General features: G+C 36.8%; 1 protein-coding gene across 1 annotated transcript; it reads left to right on the top strand.

Moving 5' to 3' along the window:
* Positions 1 to 2,890: 2,890 nt before the first annotated feature.
* On the top strand, positions 2,891 to 22,263 carry ASNS (asparagine synthetase (glutamine-hydrolyzing)). Its single transcript, XM_032237525.1, is given in 18 exon segments — positions 2,891 to 3,104; positions 5,613 to 5,885; positions 7,118 to 7,355; positions 7,990 to 8,175; positions 9,182 to 9,244; positions 9,247 to 9,282; positions 10,475 to 10,543; positions 10,546 to 10,601; positions 11,689 to 11,815; positions 12,995 to 13,101; positions 17,229 to 17,329; positions 18,302 to 18,383; positions 19,100 to 19,103; positions 19,106 to 19,173; positions 19,175 to 19,255; positions 21,073 to 21,094; positions 21,097 to 21,123; positions 21,126 to 22,263. Coding segments are annotated over 17 exon segments (1,671 nt in total). The 5' UTR covers positions 2,891 to 3,104; positions 5,613 to 5,636; the 3' UTR covers positions 21,281 to 22,263.
* The last annotated feature ends 1,583 nt before the right edge of the window (positions 22,264 to 23,846 follow it).

The following is a 23,846-nucleotide window of genomic DNA, read 5'->3' as shown; positions in this document are numbered from 1 at the left end:
ACTAACAAAGGAAACATTTCTTTTATTCTTAAATGTTTCAAGTCAGGTGTGATAATTATTAATGGTTATTAAGAATGTATAAAAGGATTACTCATTTCTGTAGGAATTATTAATCACAATGCTGTGTCAAGAGGATTTATTATTATTAATAATACATAATTATTAGTATCATTAAAGAATTAATCAACAATTTGATTCACAGTCTGGGAGTGGTAAAAATGTCAAGTTCTAACCCGGGACTTTAAGGTAACATCTGAGAATATAGGCAATTCCAAGGAAGGTGCTTTTTTTTGCAAAGTCAGGCCCTGGCAAATGGAATATTGAGATTTATATTGTAATAATTTGTGGGCTGGGGAAGCTACCTTATATTCCACAGTATTTAGTACTTTTTCCCCTCCTATTGTATTCAAAATCTACATGAAACTGAAGGAGATCATTGGATGCCAAGGGTGAGGTATCTCCAGTATAAACCTTTCTGCCCCAGAGATTTAAGCAATGTTGTTTATCCTGGTTCCTTGGAATGTAGGGGAAAAAAACCCACAGGATTCAGCTGAATCCTGGCCAGACTGAGTGACTCTGAATATCGGGGCCTTCTGTCTCATGGTATGAGATCTTTAATGTTGGACACGATTGCATTGCCCCGAACAGACCCAGTGCGCAACTCAATGGTCCTCCTAGACTTATGACTTCTGTTGAAAAACAAAGTAATCATGACTAGGTAGATTTTTGCACCTTTGCATTGCCAGTATTTTTGCAACTGCTCCTGGCTCTGGCCAGCTATCCATGCTCTGCTTATCTCCCAAGTGGACTACTGTAATGTAACCTATATGGAGCTGCCCTTGAAGAAAATTTTGAAGCTTCAGTTGGTGCAAAATGCAGCAATGGGAGAATTATGTATTTCCCTAGAATGACACACACTATACCTCTGCTCTGCAAGCTGCATAGGTTGCCACTTTGCTTCTGGGTTCAACATGCTGTTTTTGATCTTTAAAGCCTTTGCCAGGGGGCTGCAAAAATCCCAACAACTTTCAGTGCCGGAGAGCAAAGACACCTATTATCACAGAGCATGAAAGCAAAACGAAAGTAGAAAAAAAAATCAAAGAACTAATTAATAGGATATCCCACTGATGTAGTGGACAATCCCGTGTAAGCCTCAAGGCCAGGAAAGTCGTATCATTTATTATTTACTGTAAATTTAATTTTTATATAGCGTAGGAAGTTAGCACCCACCACTCTCCTAGGAATGAAATATCATGGGAAATATTGAAAAGGCAGAATATTATATTTTCCTGGATAAGAAATGAAGAAACATGTTTTTAGGCAGCAAACACTTTTAATAGCCCCACCTTTGTCAATGGGCCATTAAAAGGCCTGAACCAATCTATTCTACATAACAAAAAATCTCTCCCCTTCAGCCCCAGGGTGATAGGATTAAGGCATAATAAGTATTAGCCCTTTACCCATCTCACTACAGGGCACCTGGGAAGAAGCAATGCTTAACCAAATTTGGACTCAAAACACAGTCTGCAGAGTTGTCCCTGCATGGCCCCATGGGAGTCTGACAACCAGTCAGAATACAAGCTCAGGTTCAAAGGCCAGAGAAAGCGTAAAACCAGGGAATTTCAGCATCTCGGTCTTTCTCTTCTTCACCCAACATCTGGAAGCATGTGATCTCTCTGATCCTGTCCACCATTAAACCATCTTTCCAAACAGCCTCCATGTTTCCAGTATCTTTTTCCCCACTTGGAATTGAACCTAGGAGGACATTTCTTCAGACAATAGGAAGGGGAAAATATGACAGGTGACAGTTCTATATTTTTGAATGTTCCTCCAATTAACTTAGTAAAACGTACAAATATGCTTATATGATGATATTTTTGGGACACCCATATTAAGGTTGCATTTAGTGTACAAATGTATTTGATATGGATACGTGTGTTTGTGTGTGTGTGTGTGTGTGAACAAACACATGTAGAAAGTGGCTACATGCCAGGAAGTTACAACTGCTTATATTCAGTTGCCAACCAAGAATAAGGTTGAAAAATGTTCAAAGGGGTTCTAAGAGAGTATGCCACCTATTAGTTTCCTCTTTTTAAAAAAATTTATGAAATTAAAATCTTTGTCTAATACACAAGAGGGAAAGTAGGGTAGAGGGGAATGATGGAGGGAAGATGGAAAGTTGGAGGGGGGTGTATGAAAGAAAGGGTGTATGGAGGGTCGAAGAGGTACATTGGGTTTTTATTTTTGGGGGTACTGCTGATAAGAGGAATGGCTGTGTTTATTGTTTAATGTTATATGGCCCTGGTTATGCACAGTATGTGACTGTACGAAAATGAAAATGGAAAATAAAAACACATTTACAAAAAAAAAAAAAAGATCTTTCAGAGAACAAAAGTCCAGCCTACTTTCTATATGAGACTAGGTCTAGTCTTAATGAAAAAAAAACAATTACCCGTGAAAATAAAACAAGGCACACTATCCCAAACAGCGTGACCCTTTGTTTGGATAAATGGATAAAAAGAACAAGTGATTCTTTTGGCTCGAGGCCCGGGTTAAATGGCCTCTTGCCCGCACCGCCTAACCCGCATTCAGATGATATACTGGAGTTACTTTGCACACACATCTCCAGTACAGTACCAATACTTATTTTTAGTGACATCATCCCTAACGGCACCAGGTCATGGGGAGGGGGGAGGGGGATGGCACACCACTGCCGAGTTGCGTCCATTCACACAGAATTGCGCTTCAAAACGACGCGGCTTTTCTGTCATCCGCTGGAAAATAGCTTCCGGAAAACAGAAAACGGGAACCCGTCCCAGCAGGAGCCGGCGGCGTAGGAAAGCGTCCAACCAATGCGATGCTGGAAAGAGAACGAGGAAGTCCCAGGCACGGACGGTGGGAGGACCGCCGGCTGATGAAATCCGGCTCAGTCTTACAGAAGAAGAAGCCGAGCGAGCTGTGATTGGTTTCCACGTTGTGCTTTCGTTTCTCTTGAGCTCGGCCAAACGGCACGCGGTTCACCTGTCGAGCCTGCTAGTGAATGGTCTCTTCTCGCTTGTGAAAGCGTCTTTTCCCGGTGCAAAATCTGAGCTGAAGTTGAAAGGGTAAGCCAGCGAAGGGATCCCTTTTCAAGGCTGGGCTGTAAGGACCGACACTTACTAGTTTCCCATCCACTCTATTTATGCCCAGAGCTTCCCCCCGTGCCATTCAGACCTGCAAAACACGTGTGATTCAGTTACCTTCCTACTGGCGTCGGGGGCACTAGTTCTTATTCACGGACGAATCGGAAATGACCGTAATTGTTTAAAAGTACGGAATGCAAACAAAAGAACGACTCATTAAAAACTGCAGCTGTATGATTTCTGGTTGTCAGACTTCTTGTAAACAAGCAACATCTTATTCAATATGTTTTTTAAAAAAACGCTACTTTCTAATTATGCCTAGTGCTGGTTCTCGTGCAAAAGGAGAAGCAGGAGAATATAAACTGTTATATTAGGGGTGGGGTTAGTACAACGGGCTAGCTTAGCTGCTGACTAATTTGTTGCACAGGGTGTTGTCTGAATTGGCCCAGTGTGTGGGCAAATCCATGCAATTAGCTAGCCAGGAGTGTGGCTGTGTTTGGCTGTGCTTTCTAACAACTCCACAGCTGTGTTGTCTCTTAACATTAAAATCTCTTCCAAATACTGTCTTTAATACTTTTGCTATTTTACTCTAGCCAGTTTTTTCTTCAAAGCAGAATGCAGGTAAACCGCCCAAAATGTTTGTTCCTAAGTGGAACATTTGTTAAGTGAACTTTGTCCCATTTTATGACTTTTATGACACAGCTGTTAAATCATCATTGCAATTGTTACGTTATTAGCACAGTTAAGTGACTTTGGTTTAACCATTGACTTTGCTTGTCAGAAGATTGCAACCACATGACCCACTGCGTCATAAATATGAATCAGTTGCCAAGTGTCTTAATTGTGATCACCTGACCACGGGGATTCTGCAACAGTCATGTGAAAAATGCTCATAAGTCCTTTTTTCAGTGATGTAGCTTTGAAAAGTCACTAAATGAATGTTGTAAGTTGAGGACTCCCTTTGCTTTATGAAAAAGAGAAGTCTGCTCTGCCATCTGCTCTCACAGGTTCAGGCATGCAGTTTTCTTGCCAACTGTATGGAAGTTGCTTGGCAGTGCTTTGTTTTAAGATGTCTTCCAATTTCTTCATTTAACATACAGCTCTGGCACTTTCTGATGGTGTTCCATCTGAATTAATTTGGTTTGACCATACTTGGCTTCCGGGCCTAGTGACAGGTCAGTTGGATGTTGCTGTATGCTATTGCCTATTGTTGCTGTATACTGTATGCCTATTTATCAATTCATTCACTAATTCATTTAATTTAATTCAGCCAGAAGAACTATTTGATTAAAGCCAATAATAAGATCAGAACACTGTTTTCCTGCAGTTTCCATGGGTCTTCCATGAGAGCAGTTTTTAGAAGTATATAAAAATATGCATCAATTGTTTACAATAAAATATGCAATGTAGATTAATTAATGATTGAAGTGAAAGTTTTCACAAGACATTCATAAATTAATGTGAAACTAGACAATACACATGATGAGCTGATAAATTTTAAAGCAGGGTTATAAGTGGCTAAGTTTTTGAATGGGGAAACCAAATCTATGACCAAAGAAGTGATTGAAAAGCCTTGGGCCAATTACGTTCTTCTAACACAATATCTCACAGTCATAGATGTTGCGAGGAGAAATTGAAGAAATATCTTTGCATGCTTCCTTGAATATCGTATGTATAGAATTTATTTATCTATTATTACTGACGTTTAGTTGTGGTCTACTCTAAGTAGGTAGCTGTTAAGTAGGTAGCTGTTACATCATTGCCATAACATTGTATTTTTTATTAATTTTTTATTAATTAGGAAGAAGGTAAGGAGTTCTCTAATTTTTTTCTTGTTCTCTAAAGTAAACAACTATCATGACATAATAGATTAAAACTGAAATGTTGAAGAGTTAATTGGTGAGGATAATTTGCTAAATAGCTTGACTCAATTTCAAGCAAGATCGCACTTGTTTGAAAGCATTGCTAAACGGTCATGTAGAAAAGTTTCAACTGCAATAGGAAAGTTGCTTTATTGTAATTAAGATGAAATAATGGGGAAAAAGATAAAAATATGTTTATGCTATACTCTACAGAACCTTTTGGACTTAGGTATGTACAAAAATGAAACAAGACAGATTTCTTCTGAAGACCAAACTAACAGAAAAAAAAGTTCAAAGTTGGTATTACTAATTAATACGAAATTAATGCAAACTAATTTCAATACCACAAAATACTTCAGGAATCGCCAATCTTGGCAACTTTAGACTTGTGGACATCCATAATTCCTCCATCAGCCATGCTGTCTGGGGAATTCTGGGAGTTGAAGTCCACAAGTCTTACAGATCTCAAGTTTGTAGACCCCTGAAATATAGTTTAATTATTTTAAATTAAATACTGAAATTTTGTGTGTGATGTGTTTTTTTAATGACAAATTACATGCCACATTTATTTTCATGGAATGGTGTAAAGAACATTAAAAAACCCCTACTTTGTTCTTTTTCTCCCCAGTAGCCTTTATCCATCATCATCACCATGTGTGGCATATGGGCCCTTTTCGGAAGTGATGGATGCCTCTCTGCCCAGTGTCTCTCTGCTATGAAAATAGCCCACCGAGGTCCAGATGCTTTCCGGTTTGAAAATGTCAATGGCTTTACCAACTGTTGCTTTGGCTTCCATCGTCTAGCAATTGTTGATCAGCTATATGGAATGCAACCTATAAGGGTGAAAAAATTTCCCTACTTGTGGTTGTGTTACAATGGAGAGATCTACAACTTCAAACGGGTACAGATATGATAAGAACTACATTCTAATGGTTTTGGTAGCATTCCCTAATATCTGGTGTCTGAACAGACCGTTAAGCATGTTTAATAAGTCTGTATATTGGCTCAAGATGTTCTTTTAAGCTGGGTTGGGAAAACTGAAAACTATAAATTCCTTAAATTTAAAATGAGCAGTATATTGTTCATATGTTAACATCAGACCTTTCTCTTGAGTTTGGCATCTTGAGAAATTGCAAAAATATTGGACCAATAGATTGGGTAATTGGGTATGGCAAAAAAAATGTAAATGAAGCAAATGTTTGATAAAAGACTAAAACTTGCCATAGAAAATGTGTGCAATTTAATATAAAGCATTCAATAGGAACTCATACCCTTATTAGTGTTCCCTAAAATATATTGAATGATGAGCAGGTTTGAACATAGCAAACATGTTTTTCTATTTTGTCATATTATAAATAAATTTGTCATCTTTCATTATTCTCCCTCTGTAAGATTACACTTAAATAACTGAATATTTATTATATTTCTCTCCTAAATGTAAGTTCCTAGGATGGCATTCAATTAAAAGAACAATGTCTATAATAAATATGAGCACAGAAATGGAAACCTCCACTAGACAATGGGGATGTCGAATCCTGAAACAAATAAAATCTAATATTTAGTTCTTGAAATGTCTGGAAAAACTTTTTAAAGAACATCTTTCCCCCAAAGATCAATGCACACAAACAAGTAAAATTTTCTTGGTTGGACATTCCAGTGTAAAATACTTTGTTCATAATCATATGTTTAATTGGCCTCTTATGCTCCCCATCAGGGCCATCTTTCATGTGTGTGTGGGGAAAAAAGTCAAGGCTTCAGTCATATGGTTATTCCTGTGATATGCTCTCCTCCCACAGCTTTTTTTGTACAACTATATAAATCTGAATATTTAGAGCCTCCGATTTCAGGTTAAGGGAAATAGCAGATTGGCTAAAAGTTTCAGTATTTCTAATGGTCTTCAGTGCCCTATCAATAACTCTTCAAGCTAATAGATAATCTATGATAGATAATCTATGAAAAAAGGAATACGTAGGAAACTGAGATCTGATTTCACTAAAGGGAAGCATGCATACATTGTAAAAATTTTTATCTAATTAACATAGTTTGGTGGTAGGCTCTAAAAAACATGCTTTTTGTGTCTGTTCCTCTGTATTCTAATTATGTATCTCTTTGAATATGTTTCTTTTCTTGTAGCTACAGAAACAGTTTGGATTTGAGTACCAGACCTTAGTAGATGGAGAGGTAATTCTTCATCTTTATGACAAAGGAGGAATAGAGGAAACTGCCTCCATGCTCGATGGTGTATTTGCATTTGTTTTGCTTGACAGCGCAAATAGAAAGGTGTTTCTGGGGAGAGATACATATGGAGTTAGACCATTGTTTAGGGTCCTAACTGATGATGGCTTCCTGGGTGTTTGCTCTGAAGCAAAAGGTAACTCAAATTCTGTATCTTTCTGAATTATCCTTTAATAACAGTCTTGAATCTGAACTCTCAAATAGAGCTAAATGGTTAACCTGCTTAATATTGAAATTATCATGCCTCATCCCACAAAATCTCTTTTTAAGAATGAACTGGAAACCTCCTAATAGTGAGATGTTACACAATTCCGCAGAAAGTTAAACCTATGAAAGGAAAACAAGATGTTGGTTTTGTAGTAAAATATTGTATAGAATAGATTATTGTGTGATCTTCTTTATGATGAGTTTTGTTTTAGTTTCAGTTTTGGGGTATTTGAAAGAAATGTTAGAAGTCCTTGTTGAACTATAATTTCCATACAGCTTGCAAATTTTCATAAAAATTAATAGAAAGAAATGATGTTAGTCTTGTATGAAAATAAGCATATGGAAAGGATCACAGTCTATTATATTCCTTGGCACATGCACAGTGCAGCTATTGTGACTTGAACTAGGCTTATAACACAAATAAATGTTCTCCTGTCCATTGTTCATTGTTAAAGTTGGTATTCTGAAATCTACACTTTCAAAAGTTATATAATAACATGCATTTTCTTTTGGCCAAGTGTAAAATAGCGACTGCTCTATCTATGTGTATCCTATATTTGTAGGTCTGATCAACTTGAAACACAATATGTCCAGTGCTCTCAAAGTGGAACCTTTTCTTCCTGGACATTATGAAGTCTTGGACTTAAAGCTAAGTGGGAAAGTTGCATCAGTGGAAGTGGTCAAATTTCACAGCCCTAAAGATGAACCTTTGCATGCTGCCTACAGCACAGTACAAAATTTGCCTTCAGGTAACAGCATTGTTCATTGTTTTCAGGCAGGTTCACGTGTCAGGCAGGTTGTATTCCTCCAGTGAATATGTGTCTTGAGGGGTCTTTGGTGCTTTCCCTGGCTTGGTTGTTTTGTTGCAGACATTTCATTCCCTGACTAGGTAATCATATCTACTATATTTTTCGGAGTATAAGATGCACCTTCCCCCCCCCCCCCCCAAAAGAGAATGAAAATCTGGGTGTGTGTTATACACTGAATACAGCATTTTTGCCCTACCGAAACTCTGCCCCCTTTGCAAAAATGGACATGCAGAGGGTTTGGGAGGCTTGCAAAGTGCTCCTGGGGGCTGAGAAGGCAAAAATGACCAAAAAACGCAATTTTTGCTCATTTTTGCCCCCACCAGCCCGCAGGAGCACTCTACAAGCCTCCCAAATCTCTTCATGCCCCTCCTCTTTTTTTTAAAGGCATGTAGACAGTTTGGGAGGCATGCAGAGTGCAAAACCTTTTAAAAAAAACTTTACCTCTTCAAAATCATGGTCCGTCTTATACTCTGAAAAATGTGGTAGTTTGGGTAATGAAACATCTGTGAAACAACCAAGCTCAGAGAGCACTCCTCATTTCAACCCTTAGCTGCAAAAATATTCCACTTAATTGGAATATGTGTCTATTTGATGCTCTTGGAGAACCAAAATGTTGGAAGACATCCTGTGGATTGTGGTGAAGGAAGCCACAGTCAGAAGGGATGGATTCAGCTCCTTCAGGAGAGGGTATTTCAGTCACTTTCTAGTCCAGCCCCCCTCCACCCCTGTATTGTTGAGGACAGGGCAGATTTTTCTTGCTAGGCATCTGATTTAATATTGATTGGCGAGCTCTAGAATTTGGGCCAAGAACCAACTTTCTTCGTTATTGCTAACTTTATTCCAAGGAGATAATATTTTAATGTTTTGTAAGCAGTTATTAGAAAAATAATTAGTACTTTGTCTTCCTTTTTCATCTAATTTAATGGAATTTCTATTTTCCTGCTAGGTGTTGATGTTGAAACTGTGAAAAGCAACATTCGACTTTTGTTTGAAAATGCTGTTAGAAAACGTTAATGTCTCATAGAAGAATTGGTTGTCTCTTATCAGGTAAAATAACAACCACAACGATAACAGATCCTTTAATATAACATATAGAGAGGAAGCTTTGTGTAGTGGTTAAAGGTAACATTAGAAACTGGGAGACTTTATGAATTATAGTCCTTCCTCAGACATGAAGCCAGTGAATGACTTGATATGTATTCTCAGCCATAGAAGAAAGCAGTGGCACATCACTTCTAAAACTGTTGCCAAAGAAAATACATGGGCTTGTCAATAGTAAGTCAATTCTGATTTGATGGCACAAATTTCCTTAATGTATCTTACGCAATCCTCAACTTATGACAACAATTGAGCCCAAAATTTATGTTGTAAGTGAGAGTTTTGCCCTATTTTACGACTTTCTTCTCCACATTTGTTAAGTGAATCGCTGCAGTTGTTAAATTAGTAAAATAGTTGTTAAGTGAATCTGGTTTCTCCACTGATTTTGCTTGTCAGAAGGTTGCAAAAGGGGATCAAATTGTCACAAGACATTGCAGCCGATATAACTGTGAGTCAGTTGTCAAGCATTTGAATGTCAATCACATGACCATGGTGATGCTGTAATGGTCATAAGTGTGAAAAATGGTCATTAATCGCTTTTTTCAGTTCTGTTGAAACTTTGAATGATCACTAAGTGAACTATTGTAAGTTGAGGACTACATGTATTTTCATTCTATTAGCAACAACTCTATATTTTGGAAAAGTTTAATAGATACTGTTTTTAAATATTTTACAAAGCCAACTGCATAATAATAGATACACATTTTCTATAGCAATAAAGGTAGCCTATTTTCTGTCAATATCGATTGATGAATCTCTGATCAGTGCTTTTTAGATAAAGGATGCATGATGATTCCTTATAAGTTTATTTGGTCTATTTGAAGCTGTGAAGGCTTAATTCAGTGCAAAAGAACTTTTGATATACTGTAACTAATAAAATTAGACAGAAAGCTCTATCTAATTCTATAGCTGTTGTCTTCCAATTCTTAAATCTTAAGAATTCTTAAATTTATTTCAGTCATAAAATAAAGGATGATATAGCAACAGTCATTATGTGCCAGATAAATGCTCTAAACTTACTGGAAAGTCAATTATTTGAAAAGGATTCCAGATAGAAAAGAAGACTATCTGAGTTGCTTTAACTTTTAAATAATTAAGGGGGAAAAGATAACCACAATTTCAATAATTCATGTTTTATTAGGTGGCTTGGATTCTAGCTTGGTGGCTGCCATACTTATCAAGCTTACGAAAGAGCAAAAATTTCCCTATCCTTGCAAACATTTTCTATTGGGATGGAAGATAGCCCTGACGTACTGGCTGCAAGAAAGGTACAGTGATATTATTGGTTTAGCAGGGTTTTTTCCCCATGTAACCCTTTTTGCCAAATGAAAAATAATAGGAGGCAAAGAAGTTCTTTCTAGAAATTTAGCTTTCATGTTTGCATTTAAGCAAGGTTCTAGGCTCATAAGAGAGAATAGATATATTTGAACAAATTTCGCAGATCAGAGCAGGTTTGTTGCAATTTAGTAACATTGATTGGTAAATTCCAAGCAAGCAAAGAGAATACCTTGTCTTGCGCTCTATAATTATTTTTACAGCATTTGCTGGCACAAGATAGAATATAGAATAACAGAGTTGGAAGGGACCTTGGAGGTCTTCTAGCCCAACTCCCTGCTTAGGCAGGAAACTCCATACCACTTCAGACAAATGGTTACCCAACATCTTCTTAAAGACTTCCAGTGTTGGAGCATTCACAACTTCTGGAGGCAAATTGTTTCACTGAGTAATTGTTTAACTATCAGGAAATTTCTCCTTAGTTGTAAGTTGCTTCTCTCTGATTTGTTTCCACCCATTGCTTCTTGTCTTACCCTTAGGTGCTTTGGAAAATTGCTTGACTGCCTTTTCTTTGTAACAGACCCTGAGATATTGAAACACTGGTATCATGTTTCCCCTAGTCCTTCTTTTCATTAAACTAGACCTACCCAGTTCCTGCAACTGTTCTTTATATGTTTTAGTCTCCAGTCTCCTAATCATCTTTGTTATTCTTCTCTGCAATAAATTGATAGCCTTGCATATTATCATTGTTAGACTAATTCTCTCTGATCTCTCTTGGGAGCAATGTTCCATTGAACACATGCTGCTGGCTAGGAACAAGGGTGGAACATTAGCACATTCATGCCTTATTGTGACTTTCACAAAGTGTTGATTGGCCAGTGGGGGAAATTGGATGTGGAATAAGCTAACTCTTCACCTTAGTCTTCTGTGTAACCCCCACTAGAGCAGCAGCATAATGGATTGTGGAAAATAAAACATACTAATTAGTAAAATATATTTTGCAGAATTCAACTTCTATTGACTGCATGCTGCATGAATATTCAATTTAACAAATTTAATATAAATGGTTATTTTTAATAGGTAGCAGCTCACATTGGGAGTGAGCATCATGAGGTTATGTTTAGTTCTCAAGAAGGGATTCAGTCACTAGAAGAAGTAATACTTTCCTTGGAAACATATGACATCACAACAGTACGAGCGTCAGTGGGTAAGGTTTGCAAATTATGGAAGTTGGTCTACCTTCCTACTTAGTCCTGCTTTGAAGCAGGATGAATACAGGCATAAATTAAGTAGAATTTAATTCTTCAATACTTTCTTATACAGGGCAGTTTCCATGTATTTTTCTGCCTAGCATTATATTTACTAATAATGGGAGAAAAGGATTAAAAGGATGGAAAAAGAATTTTTTTGAATAACCAACTAATTGTTTAATGGAAAAGAAAAACTTTATGAAAATTATTAAGTTTTTATTTTTATGGTCATAAAACTTTCCATATCAAATTAAACAGATGCTCTTCTGAACATTTACAATTTACTTGGTATACCCTATTTGGCATTTAGAAAGTCTCAAGTTATATGCCAGGCATTTCCAGTTATGGTGAAAAAGATTCCCTTAACAGCTTCTTATATTCTGAAAAAACATTATTGACTACATGATGAGATTATAGATGCTTGTTTACGTTCTTACCTAAGTTAATACATCCCTGTATTGCTTCCATTGAGTGGAATTCAAACTTAAGAAAAAGTGGAAAAAGTACCAGACTTCCAGCTATCTAATAATATTGGTTGTGTGGATGTTGCTAGATGAAATAAGTTTAAGAGGTGTACACAGTGGTTAGAACGCTGTATTGCAGGGTAAGTCTGCCCACAGTTCTTCAATCCTGGCCAAGTCAAGATTGACTCAATCTTCTATCCTTCTAAGGTTGGTAAAATGAGGACCCAGAGGGGCTACAATATTCAATTAGAGCTCCTTGCACATAATTGTTCTCATCAGGGTACTTTGATCATGTTCATTGGTGGTGGTAGAGGGAAAAAGAATACTATAAAAAGGATTTGATGAAAAAGTTTATCTCTACCAACCAAATTACATGTTCCTAGGTTTGTATGCATTATTTATGTAATTATCTGTATACTACAAAACTCTCACTGTGTTTATCTGTTTGTCTGTTTGTATTCTCAAACTAGCTTAAATGGTGTATTATACTGCAATGATTGTTGAATCAAGGTATCTAAACTTCTAAGTTTAAAGAATATATTTCTATATAATCTTTGTTGAATGGCTATGAAAAGAAATATGTCATGCATGTTACTGTGAAAAAGACAACTGCATATAGCTCTTGTGCGAAATTAATAAGCAATTTTGAGGAAAAATTGTTTCTCGTTCTAGCAATGTATCTGGTCTCCAGATACATCCGAAAGAAAACAGACAGTGTGGTCATTTTCTCAGGAGAAGGATCAGATGAGTTGACCCAAGGCTATATCTATTTTCATAAGGTAATATAATATTTCTTGCCTATGCCAAGCACCATAATAAGGGAATGCTTTTTAAGGTAATTTTTATAGATATAAAAATAGCTATAAGCATAGCTGAACTTCATTTGCATGCAGGAAGAACTGAGCAACAAACTATTCTTTCCCACCGAAAGTTGAGAACTGAAAAGGACATGAAGCCGCCATTATCTGATTTAAAATTTAAGATTAGTTACAGATGCAGAAGTAGATATACATTGGTTTAGCCAGCATCCAGCATCAGTGGATTAGAAGTCACGTGCTATCAGTTGTAGGGGAGGGAGGAATCTTAGGTTGTTGGGAAGTCCACATTTTCCTTGATGTCCCTCTCATTAGACATAGATGTATGATTTGGGATCAAGAAGAGGGAGTGTTGATGGTTCTCTCCATCAAATCAGGCATGGTCATCTGAGGGAAACTAATACTTGCTGCTGTGTTTGAAGGTCACACATGGCAGGAATAAGCATAACAGTGGAGTACTTACTTACTCTATATACCTTATGTTATTGATTTTAAAATTATTGTCATTATTTTAAGAATATATATTAATATATGTTGAAATGTCTGAGTGCTGAATTTTCAGATCCTCTGTGAAACATTCTTTTTTTATATATAATTTTTTTTAATTTTTTTTGTACATAGACAACACATACCCACAACAATGAAAAGAAAAGAAAAAGACAAAAACAAAAAACAAAAACAAAACAGAAAAAAACCCATCATCACACTATAGCATGTCGTTTGGTACAAATGTTTTAGCATTTATCATCTTATACATTTATTATTCATTAATAGGTTATAATATACAGTTTGGGTTGCTTTATGTTACCATCCCTTCCTCCTGTTATAACACCACCTTATTTTCCCTTTCTTTTTCCCTTCCTCCCTTCTCTACTTCCTTCCTTCCTGCTCTCCCTTCCCTTCCTTCTTCCTGTACCTTTCTCCTACTCCTGCTCTTCCTCATCCCCTTCCTACCCTCTTCTCCTCCTTCTTCTTCCTTTCCATCCTCCTCTCCTTACCTCTTTCTTTCACCCTCTCTCCCTTCTCTACTTCCTTCCTCCTTTCCCTTCCTTCCCTTAACTCTCCTTTGCTCCTACTCTTCATCTTTCCTTCCTACCCTCTCTCCTTCCTTTCTCTCCCTTCCATCTTCCTTTCCCTTTCCTTTCTCCCTCCCTCTCTTCTCTACTTTCCTCCTTCCTCCTCTCCTTCCCCTTCCTTCTTCCCATGCCTTTCTCCTACTCCTACTCTTCTTCTTCCCCTTTCTACCCTCTCTCCTCCTCTTTCTCTCCTTTCCATCCTCCTCTCTTTACCTCTTTCTTCTTTCCCCATTTCCTTTCATTCTCTCCTCCTTTCTCCCTTCTTTTTCTACTATTATTGGTGTGTCTATTTTTAAATCTCAGTTTATGTTTCCTTGGGATGGTACTTCCTCCAACCCCAAATATAATTTAGTATCATTTCTTATTCCCTTACCTTTGCTAATCTATCCTAACTATATTTCCCCCCCACAGACACACTTTGTATCTCTCTATTATGTATATACTTATATATTTGATTAAAAAAAAACACAAAAAACATAACATACATATGTTATAAAAAAGTATATCAGCTGGTTACAAAAAGTTTTTGTGCATCTCTTCCATTAATTCATATTAATTCAAATGTCTTAACTCAAATATTTACTATATTAACATCATCATACCTCCACTTTTAGTTGACTACAGTTATTTAACGTGCTTCATCCTTAACTGTACCAAAATTTCAATCCCTAACCACATGCTGGCATTTCATTTACTTATTTATAAATCCTCCATAACATTAAGTCCTCATATCCTGTTTTAGCTAAACATCCATAATATTTAATACCAAAGATTTCTAATTTCTAATCCTCCATGTATATAATTTATTATCATTCTCCTTCTTTATTTAGTTATATCCTATATCATAACATTTTCCCCCTATTAGTTAAAATTTAACTGTATATTATATTATTTTTTTATAATAATTATTATTGTAATTAATAATCTTTATATATAGTCCAAAGATATTTCTAACCTTCCCTTCTCATATCCAATTATTACTTATCATAGCAACTCAACACTATATACATTACTATCATTATCAATTATTATTCAACTATACCTATTGCAAATGAATTGAACTAGGTTTAGCTAATTTTGAATTATACTCTTCCATCTATCAGCCTGTATCTCTCCAATAACAGAACAGTCTTATATCTGCTGCCATTCGTGGGTCCAGTTCTCCAAACATCTTTATGAGCAAGTCCATACGAGCAAGTCCATACGAAGAAATCTTTGCACCTTTTTGTTTATGGTGCCTCTCATATAATGTTGCCGCCCTCTTTTTATTTCCTTTATCAGCTTGTCTTTAATTCTCAGTAGTGGTATCAAATGTTTTGCAGATGGTATTTCATAAAGTATGAATTCTTTAATGCTTCTCCCTCCTCCTGCACCCTGTCTTTTAAGTAAATTTCTGTGTGTCTGCCTCCCCTTCAAACATTCCATTCTTTCCTCCTCAGAAGTAAACCAGTTCCCCCGAATATCAACAAATTCAGAATCTTTATCTCCGACATCCTTATTTTGTATTTGAAAAACATTCTCATTTTTCCTCGTACTTTGTTGCCAAAAACACCAAATAATCCAATTTTCTCTGAATTCTATCTTGTGTGTCAGACATCTTCCTGTAGTGCTGACGAAATCACTTGAATAGACACTTGAATAGACGCCATGTTTATACGCAGTTAGTATTTTTCTTAGGAGTTCTGAAGTATTTGCAAGTAAAAGCAGGCTGAAAGCTGTACAATCTTATCAGATCTTAAGGCCAATATTGCAAGCAATAAAAGTGTCAAGATGTAACCAGCCAAATTATAGTGAATTGGTTTACAGCCCGTTTGCGGAAGATCAGAGGAGATGTTGGAGTAATCTATCCATTATCCATGTGAATAACATTTAAAACCACCGCCTAAAACCATTAAAAGGATCAAAATCGCCGCTAGATTCTTCTGTTCTTTAATTTAAATTAGTTTTTGAATTTTTAGGCGGTCGGTTCTCTCTAAATAATAAATATTCTTACCAGCTGAAAACCACTTCTCTCTCTTTAGGGCTGCCTGCAGTTTCAATTAGCCTTGTGGCTAATCCGAGAGTCACTGGCAAAGGAGGTTTTTTCCAGGATCCCCAGAGACTTGCGAACGTCCTCTGGGACCACTGTGGTCTCCCCCTACCTTTCACCTGTCTCTTCGGGACAGCTTGGGTCCAAGGGACCGTCCAGATGCTTCGGAATAGAAAGTCCGTTCTTCTCACTGCAAGCCCGCCTTCTTCCCCTCTGTGAAACATTCTTGAGACAGTTTTTTACAAGTATAATAGTGCTCCTAGTTTCTGTATACTTCGAATGCTAGGAGAAAAATTGGCATTTTAAACAAGATATGTGTCCACATTGCATGTATTTCTAGGTTAATGCACTTCTGCTTGTATAGAATAAAATACTCTGTATAATTATTGTTTTACAATATCTAACTTTCTGGATTTTTGAAGGTGTAGCAAGGGTGAAATGCTACCGGTTTGGACGGTTCACCCGAACTGGTAGTAAAAAAATACTACAGTTCAGGCGAACCATTATTCTGGTGATCAGCTGGGTGACAATCAACTGTGACGAGCAATTTATATTAGCTAGAATTGACGATTTCCTGTTTCTCAGCTAATATAATCGTGTGGCACAGAGGATTCCAGCCGCCACCCTGCTGTTCTACTTATCTTGCAGACTTGGAAGGCTTCAAACTGTTCCTTTTTTTAGCGCTCAGTGCACACTCAGTAACAGACTCACCGAAATATAGTAGACTTCAGAGGATTACTCCGCTGAGGTGTAGAGAAGGTTAATACACAAAAGTGTTTATTTAGTTGTTAGTGAATAGAAGTACTTTCTGCTAATGCAAAAGTCCATAATTTTTTCTGAGTCCAAGCATTATTTCAGCATTGAAAGTTTGTGGATTAGCAGCCCAAGTGCTCCTGAACCAAAAGAAATATTTTCAGTGCTGTTTATAAACCACACCACAGCTATGCATAGTTGCAGCCAAACGTCCTTTCCATGCTCTCTTGTAGGCACCAACTGCTGAAGAAGCTGCTGAGGAAAGTGAGAGACTTCTTCGAGAGCTCTACCTGTTTGATGTTCTCCGTGCTGATAGGACAACTGCTGCCCATGGGTAATACTCAGCTATAGATCCTTTAATTCCTCTCAGGGAGGAGGGGTAGTTATTATTGAAAGGGTACTGATTTGAGAAAAGGCAACAGACAATTTATATAGTCAAGGTTACACTTGAACAATGGCCTTTTCTCATATTTATTTTACTTATTATTTACATTTTTATGCCACCAGACTCCCAGTGACTCTGGACAGCTGACCAAGCATAAAAACAAAATTTGGCAGAACCTGGATAACAAGAAGCATACTGCACTACTCATAAAGGGGCTCCAGTCACTTTTGCCAGAGACCTGGACCAGATCTTCAATGGCCTCTGAAAGACCAGTAGGATGGATGTCACCTGGCTCTCCAGGGAATTTGAGTCTAGAGGACAAGTCCTTGCTCTCAAACATGAGGTACCGCTGGAGACCCAGGTGGCCTCCACCCTACTGGTCTTTCAGAAGGCATTGCCACAGAGAAGGAACGCTTCTGGTGCCCCAATAGTTAGCATTGTTAAATCAAAGAAACCTGGAATGTGTCATTTATCATACTAAGCTATAATGCTTCTTGTTATTTTTTGGTGAAGCGTGGCTTATTCCCTAATTATAACTTAATGTTGGAGGCAATAGACAGTGGGTGGTTTTAAATAAATCATGATTTAATCATGAGTTACTTTCTGTTATGCAGGCATGTCCGAAGTCCAGCCCAGGGGCCAATTGCAATCCATTTTCAAATTTTGAGCAGCCTGCAGTCTCTTCTCCCTGCTGAAGTTTTTGTTTTAATCTTTCATAAAATAGTTCATTTGCATTTAATGTTAATGGTTCAAAGAATGTGAGGTCTGAATGGTTGGCTCCACACATTTTCACCTCGCCAAATCTGGCCCTCCTTGGAAAAAGTTTGGACACCCCTTTGTTAGTGTATAAGTTGTACAAAATGCCTTTTTCAAATCTATATTCTTATTTTGTACACCAATAATACTTGTTTCCGTTTTCAGTCTTGAACTAAGAGTTTCCATTTTTGGATCACCAGTTACTGCTTACTACCTTTCTTTGCCAGCAGAACTCAGAATCCCAAAGGTAATCTAGCCTTTACCACTAGACAAATGAAGAAATTACAATATTACCGAATGAAGCTATAATCTACATTTAAGTTTTACCGATTATTCTCTGAAGCTTTGTATATGCTTGTGATTTTCAGCCTTAGGTTGTGATCATAGATGTCTTGCTATAGATGCAATTTTTTTAAGTGGATCTCAATTGAACTGACAGATTTAGCATTCAAACCTAAATTCTACGACAGGAAGCCATGCCAAAGACCTTAAAGTTGATGGGTTAGGTCAGTGATGGCTAACATTTTTGTTGTTGGGTGCCAAAAATGCAAGCATGTGAGCACGATAGCGGGTGCGTGCCGGCACCCGTATTACAAAGCGTGTCCCGCATCCATACACAACCCCCCACACACACATGCTCCTGCCCCCACACACACTGAACTCCAAGCTGTGCTTGGTATTTTCTCCGGGGCGGAGAGGTCTAGGAAGGCTGAAAATCAGCTGGCAGGCGTGCACATGTGTTCTGAAGCTGATGGCTTGCGGTCGGCAGATATGGCTCCACATGCCACCCTTGGCATGCATGCTATACGTTTGCCATCACAGGGTTAGATAATTCTTTAAATATTCTGCTGAATATGGGATTGTCGTGCTGATTTGTTTCTGAAATATTTTTTAGAATTTCTCACATATTTATTCCTTAGGAAAGTATTTTTATGTGTTCTTGATTATGTTATCTCTGCACAGAATGGGATGAAAAGCACCTCTTAAGGGAAGCCTTCGAAGATTCTAACTTATTGCCTAAAGAAATACTTTGGAGGACCCAAAGAAGCTTTCAGTGATGGCTTAGCGTCTATCAAAAAATCTTGGTTCTCTATGCTACAAGACTATATTGAACTTCAGGTAACAGGTTGAATTTTTAAAGCCAGTTTGATTAAAACGCTATTTAATTCATATAACAGAGCTAGTGTGACTATATGAAAGTATATCAGGAAAAACATAGAGCAAAATGTGAAATACATGAAGCCCATCAGCTTTGCAAATGCAACTTCCTAGACTGGATGAAGATGACTTTTAATTTCTTTGTTTTGGGGGAAGGATTTGGCTAGCTTGACTTATGAGGCCACGGTAGCACAGTGGTTGAATGAAGTATTGCAGGCCACTTCTGTTGACTGCTAGCTGCCTGCAATTTGGCAGATCGATTCACGTCAGGTCAGATCTCACCAGAGTCAAGGTTGACTCATCCTTCCAAGGTGGGTAAAATGAGGACCCAAATTGTTGGGGGCAGTATGTTAATTTTGTAAATTGCTTAGAGAGGGCTGTAAAGCAATGTGAAGCGGTATATAAGTCTAAGTTGCTATTGCTGGCCGAAATTGGTCATTACACTTCTTTTAAAACATTTTTCTTGCTTTTGGGATGAAGATATAAGATGCAATGGTTCAGGATCTGGATCTCAAAAACTTGAGTTGTACCAACATTACCTGTACTTTCACTTAGAATTGTGTTTTTTCGGAATACAGAATGGAAACATAAAAATAATTTAAATTAAATCTTGATTTAAAAATGAATGTTAGCATTGACAACAAAAATTGAGTGTTTCTGTAAATTTTAAAATATAAACAAATTCACTTCCTCATGTAGCTGCCTACCTACATATGTGTGCACACTTAACCAACCTTACAAATTTATTCTTTTTAAAAAAAATAGATGTAAAACTTGGATTAAGGAGGCTCAGATTCAAATATCTATTTGACAGATTCATTGAGTTACTGTAGGTCAGTCATTATCTTTGATCCAGCTTCCAAACATCATGATTTTGAAGATAAAATGGGACACTCTTCTCCAGATATGACAGCTTGAGCCCCCTGAGAAGAGGTGTAATTTAATTTTTTTAAATAGTTCTTTGCTAGCTTTTCAAATTAAGACATAGGTGTAGCAGTAATTCCAGGATGTTCTTTACAGGGTAGTACAACAGAATGTTGAAAGGCTGTTAAAATTATTCTTATCTGTTTACACTTAAGTAGAGTATTCTTTCTGAAAATCCTTTCTTAAATCTGTCATTTCTTCCCGGTTCCCAAGGCCAGATCTACATTTTTCTACACATTTTCATTTCTATTTTTACTGAGATGATTTGGATTGTATTTTTAGGTATTTTGGTTTATTTATTTTAAAAGAATTCTGATTTTTCTGCTAGAGAACTTGTAATATAGATGGCCTAATATATAATAGTATTGATAATAATAGCTGAGAAAAATTGGTCCACTGATTGTTTCACCCATCATTTCTTTAACCTTCTCATTCTAAGACAGGGGTGTCAAACACGTGGCATCACATTGTCATCACCTGAGTATCATGACTACCCCCCTTTGCTAACTGAGGGGTGGCGTGACCAGTGCGTAATGCCCGCGGACCATGAGTTTGACACTCCTGTTCTAAGAAGATTCAAATTAGTTTCTCAATGGCTCTTAGGCAGAAATATCTGCAGGGAAAATAAAAAAAACTTCACAATGGTAATGCATCATGACACACATCAACATCTATTCTGGACACCTTTGCCCTTATGAGTTCTATACATTGTTACTAAATTGTTTAGTCCAAGAATTCTGCAGTGTAATTTTTTAAAAATAAAATGGAACAGAGAAATGTTTGTTTGTAACTTTTAAAATAAGGAATAATTTCTGGTGAAATCCTCATATGTTACTCTTTATATCTGCCCATAGGTTGATGACCTTTTGTTGGAGAAGCTGAAGAGAAATTTCCATTCAATCCTCCAAAACAAAAGAAGGATATTTTTACCGTCAGATTTTTGAGAAACACTACCCCGGCCATTCCACTTGGCTCCCGCATTATTGGATGCCAAGATGGATCAGGGCTACTGATCCATCTGCTCGCACATTGAAGCATTACAAATCAGCTACAAAAGAATAGCTTAATATATATTGGAGGAATAATTTCTCCAAAGAGCTTATTAAACAAGATAAATCTTGTTGCTCTAAAGGAACTTAAAAAGCAATGTATGATTTGTTTGTTTTAAAAAAAGTAAATGAATGCAGTAGTTTATTTAGATAAAAGCGAATGTAATTGATTATTCCAACTATGTCAGTAACAGGAATGTCTCTTAGCCTTAAACTTCACTATGCAACAACTAATATACTCCAGAATGAAGTTTGGTAAAATGAAAGCTAGGACTGTAAGTCTTTATTCAGATAGCTTAATTGACTCTGACATCAAATGATATTTAGCAACCTAAGAATTAGGAGAATTAATAGTGGTTTAAATGCACTTTTCTGCAATTAATGAGCTCTAGGTTTTTTTTAAGTAGTATGTTTGTAGTCTTATAAAAAAAATAAAATAATTTTCTGAGTTCAAATGGTAAATACTAGTTATTTTACTGTGGGAAAGGATAATTAACTAGTTTTTGTAAGTTTAACACTCTTAACTATTATATACAGCTGTGTATATCTGGGAAATCTGGATTCTTTCAGCGCCTTAGAGTGATTGCCATTTTCTATCTGCATCATCCTGTGATCAGACCTCAACAACTCACCATTCATAGTTTTTAATCACATTACAAATCATGATGCAGTCAATTATCATCACTGTTTAAAACTGCAGTAGAGTTTTCATATATTTTTCTTAAAGGATCCAAATATATAATTTGGCAATCAGCAGAATCCCTTATACACAACTAATGCAATTAAGAATTAAATCTTCCTTTTCAGTAAAGCCTGTAGAATTAATTATTCTAAATGAGAGGGCTGTTGAAAGAAAATTCATGTAGAAAATATATTTTCTAATTCAGCAGGAGATTATTTAATAAGTTAAAATAGTCTTATATATAACATCATATGGCATTAAAAGATTCATGTTCTAAAAGTTAATACTTGAATAAATACCTGGATTTGTTGATAAAATTTGTGTCGTTTTGTTTCTATTTAAAACCTATTCTGAAACCACAAGATGGCGCCAGAGTACTTCCTGATGTATTTTAAGAGTAGAATTTATAACCTCAGTAGCTTTAAGTTGTTTGGACTTCAACTCCCAGAATTCCTCAGCAACATGCAGGAAAGGGGATTCTTAAAGTTGCTGAGGTTAAGAAATATTGATCAGGATTAAACAACTGATTGATTTTCAAAAACTAAGTCTGGTGAAATGCTCTGAAGTCACCTGTTACAATATACTAAATACACTACAAGCGAATTCTGCTGCAGTAATATAAAAAATACTATTGAAACAGTCATCTTAATATTTTTTTACTATACCTTGCCTATATCTTTGAACATCACCAAGGATCATATTCAGTAGAGATGATTAGTGTTTAACAATGGAAAGAGTAGAGTTTAACATATTTTCATTCTTCACCATAATTCTTAATATGGGAAGAAATCAGTTCTCTACGTATATAACTTCCTAAAGAAATTCCCTGTCTGCTTTTGAAGATAATTGATTTAGAAACAAAATATGCACAGAAAAAGTGAGGTAGATTAAAAAAAAAACAACCTTATTTTGAAATTTCAAATATTTGCATGGCAACATAATTGAAATAATAAGCATGTAATTATAAGGAGACATTTTCTTTAAGCTCTGATTTAGCTTGTTAGAAAAAGTAATTGAAGTAGCAAAGAAACTTGCAAAAACGTGATCTGTAGTACACATTCAAAATAAGTTTAGTTAAAATGGAACTTCAGCAAAGTAATGGGACTGGCAAAATGGGGAATACAATGAATGGCGCAAGCAGATGCGCCATCTCTTCCCCCTCCCCCCTCACACTATCACTCCTCTTCCCACTTCAGTCCCCCTCCTTCTCCCTCCATCCCTCCCTCTCCCCCCCCCCAATCCTTCTCTCTCTGTCCCTCCCTCCCTGTAGTGCCAGCATTTGTTTTTCCATCATTGTGGGATTATTATTTCTTTCCATTCTGTGGTGTTCTTCCAAACCTGGTGCAGTTTTGATTGCCTAAAAATAAGCAGATATGTGGTTTGCTGCAATGCCAGCAGATAGTCCTCGATATTACAACCATTTGTTTAGCGATCACTAAAAATTACAACAGCACTGGGGAAAATGGAGTTACGACTATTTTCAAAGATCGTTACAGCATCCCCATGGTCACATGATCAAAATTCAAATGCTTGGCAATTGGCATGTATTTATGACAGTTGCAGTGCCAGGGGTCATGGGATTATCTTTTGTGACCTGACAAAGTCAATTGGGAAGTCAGATTCACTTAACAACAGTGTTATTAACAACTGCAGTGGTTCACTTAACAGTAGCAAGAAAAGTTGTAAAATGAGGCGAAACTCACTTAACAACTGTCTTGTTTAACAATAGAAATTTTGGGATCAATTGTCGTGCAGGTTGAGAACTACCTATACATAACTTCTTTTGCAGACTTTCCTGTTAATGATACACAGTAATTGCGACGAAGCACACCCAGATAAAACTTCATTTCTGAAGAAATGCCACCTACATTTTCTGAATGAATTCTGTAGATTAACG

Source organism: Thamnophis elegans, chromosome Z, assembly GCF_009769535.1.
Source record: "Thamnophis elegans isolate rThaEle1 chromosome Z, rThaEle1.pri, whole genome shotgun sequence".
In the NCBI taxonomy this organism is placed as follows: Eukaryota; Metazoa; Chordata; class Lepidosauria; order Squamata; family Colubridae; genus Thamnophis; species Thamnophis elegans.
This window is presented reverse-complemented; position numbering and strand designations above follow the sequence as displayed.